The 4,113-nt window shown below is 55.0% G+C and overlaps 1 protein-coding gene across 1 annotated transcript; it reads left to right on the forward strand.

The window, feature by feature from the left end:
• Positions 1-335: 335 nt before the first annotated feature.
• On the forward strand, positions 336-1,571 carry CHST1 (carbohydrate sulfotransferase 1; the record flags this gene model as incomplete). The annotated part of the gene is made up of 1 exon (XM_079708168.1): positions 336-1,571. The coding sequence occupies one exon, from the start codon at positions 336-338 to the stop codon at positions 1,569-1,571; it is 1,236 nt and encodes a 411-aa protein (XP_079564294.1).
• Between the last annotated feature and the right edge of the window lie 2,542 nt (positions 1,572-4,113).

The following is a 4,113-nucleotide window of genomic DNA, read 5'->3' on the forward strand; positions in this document are numbered from 1 at the left end:
GCCCCACTAAGGAACTCAGCTCATGATGGGAGGCCCCGCAGCCTTCTGTAGGGTAACCCCCAGGGTATGGGAATCAGTCCCTAATAGTTCCCAGGAGTTCCCAGAGAATGGTAAAGTCTAGTGCAGGAGCCATTTAGGCCTCAGATGCATGTGTGAGCACTGACGCAGGGAGCTGGAGCCCTTCCCCAGGCGGGCTGGAGACCAGCTTCTCCAAGGGAGCAAGCCAGTGCCGCTGGCCTTGGGAGGCACCCAAGCCTGGCTGCTCCCTGATGGCTGCCCGCCTTTGCCCACAGACCTCACATGGTGGAGAAGCAGCCCCATGAAGGTGCCCAGCCATGCAATGTTCCTGGAAGGCCGTCCTCCTCCTTGCCCTGGCCTCCATCGCCATCCAGTACACGGCCATTCGCACCTTCACCGCCAAGTCCTTCCACACCTGCCCAGGTCTGGCGGAGGCGGGGCTGGCCGAGCGGCTGTGCGAAGAGAGCCCCACCTTCGCCTATAACCTCTCCCGCAAGACTCACATCCTCATCCTGGCCACCACGCGCAGCGGCTCCTCCTTCGTGGGCCAGCTTTTCAACCAGCACCTGGACGTCTTCTACCTGTTTGAGCCCCTCTACCACGTCCAGAACACGCTCATCCCCCGCTTCACCCAGGGCAAGAGCCCCGCGGATCGGCGTGTCATGCTGGGAGCCAGCCGTGACCTCCTGAGGAGCCTCTACGACTGTGACCTCTACTTCCTGGAGAACTACATCAAGCCGCCGCCCGTCAACCACACCACCGACAGGATCTTCCGCCGCGGGGCCAGCAGGGTACTGTGTTCTCGCCCCGTGTGCGACCCTCCGGGCTCCGCGGACCTGGTGCTGGAGGAGGGGGACTGCGTGCGCAAGTGCGGCCTGCTGAACTTGACGGTGGCCGCCGAGGCCTGTCGGGAGCGCAGCCACGTGGCCATTAAGACGGTGCGGGTGCCCGAGGTTAACGACTTGCGGGCGCTGGTTGAAGACCCCCGGTTAAACCTCAAGGTCATCCAGCTGGTCCGAGACCCACGTGGCATTCTGGCTTCCCGCAGCGAGACCTTCCGCGACACGTACCGGCTCTGGCGGCTCTGGTATGGCACCGGGAGGAAGCCCTACAACCTGGACGTGACGCAGCTGACCACGGTGTGCGAGGACTTCTCCAACTCCGTGTCCACCGGCCTCATGCGGCCCCCGTGGCTCAAGGGCAAGTACATGCTGGTGCGCTACGAGGACCTGGCCAGGAACCCCATGAAGAAGACCGAGGAGATCTACGGCTTCCTGGGCATCCCCTTGGACAGCCACGTGGCGCACTGGATCCAGAACAACACGCGGGGAGACCCCACCCTGGGCAAGCACAAATACGGCACCGTGCGAAACTCGGCGGCCACGGCCGAGAAGTGGCGCTTCCGCCTCTCCTACGACATCGTGGCCTTTGCCCAGAACGCGTGTCAGCGGGTGCTGGCGCAGCTGGGCTACAAGATGGCCAGGTCGGAGGAGGAGCTCAAGAACCCCTCCATCAGCCTGGTGGAGGGGCGGGACTTCCGCCCTTTCTCGTGACCAGGGCCCTGTGGGTGGAGGCGAGGGAGACACGGTGCCGGCTTTGATAAAATGGACCGTTTTGAACTGTTGCCTTATCTCCCCCTCCCTCTCCCACCCCGTCTTTGTGTCATCCCTGCCCCCTGTCCAGACCCCGCTTCCTCTGCCTCTCTTTGTCTCTGAAATTTGCACTAAGTCTTGGACAGGAATCTCTGGGGCAGAGGGGCCCTGAAGTGGGGTCCAGCCCCAGCCCCACCCCGTTCAGACACAAGGATGTGTGTCTCTGGTAGATGGTGACAATGTTTACAAGCACCGCACTTACACATTCACACATGCGCGCGCACACACGGGCACCTGAGAGGAGAGACACCCCAAACCACACAACTTCTGAAGCTTCTCCAATGGACGAGTGGCGAGGGTATGGTAGTTTTTGCACTGTCTTACTTCTACGAGGTAAGAAGTTAAAAACACAAAGGCCACCTCTCTCTAATTTATGAATGGCGTTTATCCCTCCCCATCCTGCTTCTGCTCCCCAATGCCCACTGCCCCTCCCTCCCTTGGAGCAGAGAAACTGCCCCCTCCTGCCCGCCCTTGCCTGTCAGGTGAGCAGGTTTTTACTGTGAGGTGAATGTGGACCTTGTTTATTTTTTCCAGTCTGTGGCAATGCTGTTCGTCTGTCTGAGTCTTGTGGCTGCCCCTGGACCAGTGATGGCTGATAAATGTTATGGTTTTCTGATTGATCTTGGGGTCCATCTGTGATATTTCTTTGTGCCAAAAAGAAAAAAAAAGAGTGGTTCGGTTTGCTAAGTGAACATTGAAATGCGCTATCTGTATTTTCTGTAAATAAAAGAGTGCAATAATGTCTGAGTGTGATTATGGGACATTCTGAACGGGCAAAGGCAGAAATCGGTGTTTCTGGCTTTGGGGAGGAGAGAGAAGGAGATGGAGGTGGGGATTCAATGACCAGTTGCTGGCTTTCAGAATTCATGTCACCCTCATCACCCTCAACACTGAGTTCACGCTTTCATTTCCCTCCGGTCAGTTGAGACCAGGCACCTTATAGCCAGGGGTGATGTTCAAAATATTGAACAAGTGGTATGGCTTGCCGAATCAATGTCTGGAGATCCAGATGAGGTCTTGGTGACCCTTTCCTGTGCCAGATGTTACCTCTATTAATTGCTGGGTCTGTGGAAAGGATAGCCAGGTGGGGGAGGGATATTCAAGGGGTGTGTTGGCTCAGGCCAGTGGCTGCTTATCAGTGGTCTGGAAGTATTCCAGGATTTTAACAAGTAGTGCAGGTGTACTGGTGTCTACACTGGTGGAACATCAGCTGGCTTACTTCCTTTCCCATCCTTGGCAATCTAACATCTTCCCCAGCTCTTTTTCCAAGAAAACAGCTGATCCCTAGGGTGGAGTTCACAGCTTTGTTGTCCTGGGATAGAGAGAGTGTGTCTGGGATTAGGTAGCCCCAGTGGTCTTGGGCTTCTCAAGCTTGGAAGAGCCGTTTTACCAGGTCACCCAGGGCAGTTCGGCCTTCAAAGGATTTGTTTATGATAACCAAGCCCGCACGACAGAGAATCAGAAACCAGAGTGCTGGCCTGCTTTTAGGGTAAAGACCCAACTCTCTGAGTGCTCTTGGAGGCCCCGCGTGTCCTGACTCCTGCCCAACTCTAGTTTCACCCTCACCATGCTCCCCCTCACATTCACTCTCTGGTCTTCCTGCTTTCTTCTAATTCCTTGAACCCACTGACGTTACAGTCCCCAGTTTGTTCACCTCTCCCCATAACCACACCCTTGGCTAGTGCCCTCCCTCCCACACCGATTTGGGTTCAGCCATGTGCTTTGCTTTAGCCAATGAGACAATAGTCAGAGTGATGGGTACAGCAGCATGAAAAGTACCTGAGCTTTGGAGCTTGTCCCTTTTTGCTGCCTTTTGGAAGCCTTTAACTGCCTTATGGAGGAAACACAGGGTAGCTTGCTGGAGAATGACAGACCATGAAGTGAAGAACCAAAGAGCCCCAGCCAATGGTCAGCCAGTTCCTCACTGACTTGGCAACTAACACAGATGCATGAGTAAGCCCCAGCCAAGGTCAGTGCCACAGTCTAGCCTAGACTGTTGGAACTGTTTTGCTGGACCCAGCCAAATTTCTGACCTACAAAACTGTGGGTTAAAAAAAGTGGTTGTTGTTTTAAGCAACTAAATTTTGGAGTGACTTGTTATGCAGCAGAAGCTAGCCAATGCACATGGCACTCTGGCTCATTTCAGGGTCTTTGCCTAGATCATTCCTCATGCCTGGGTTTCTCCTATTCCCCTCTTAATCTAATTAATGTCTGCTCTTCCTTTGGATCTTAGCTTCATTATCAACACTTCCTTGGTTTTATCAGATTAGTTCAGTTATCCTGATCATAGGCCCCTATATCCCCTGATTATAGGCCCTTATGGCACCATGTACATCTCTTTTTTTTTTTTTTTGCAGTACGCGTGTCTCTCACTGCTGTGGCCTCTCCCGTTGTGGAGCACTGGTTCTGGACGCGCAGGCTCAGTGGCCATGGCTCACGGGCC

This window comes from Hyperoodon ampullatus (genome assembly GCF_949752795.1).
Source record: "Hyperoodon ampullatus genome assembly, chromosome: 7".
In the NCBI taxonomy this organism is placed as follows: Eukaryota; Metazoa; Chordata; class Mammalia; order Artiodactyla; family Ziphiidae; genus Hyperoodon; species Hyperoodon ampullatus.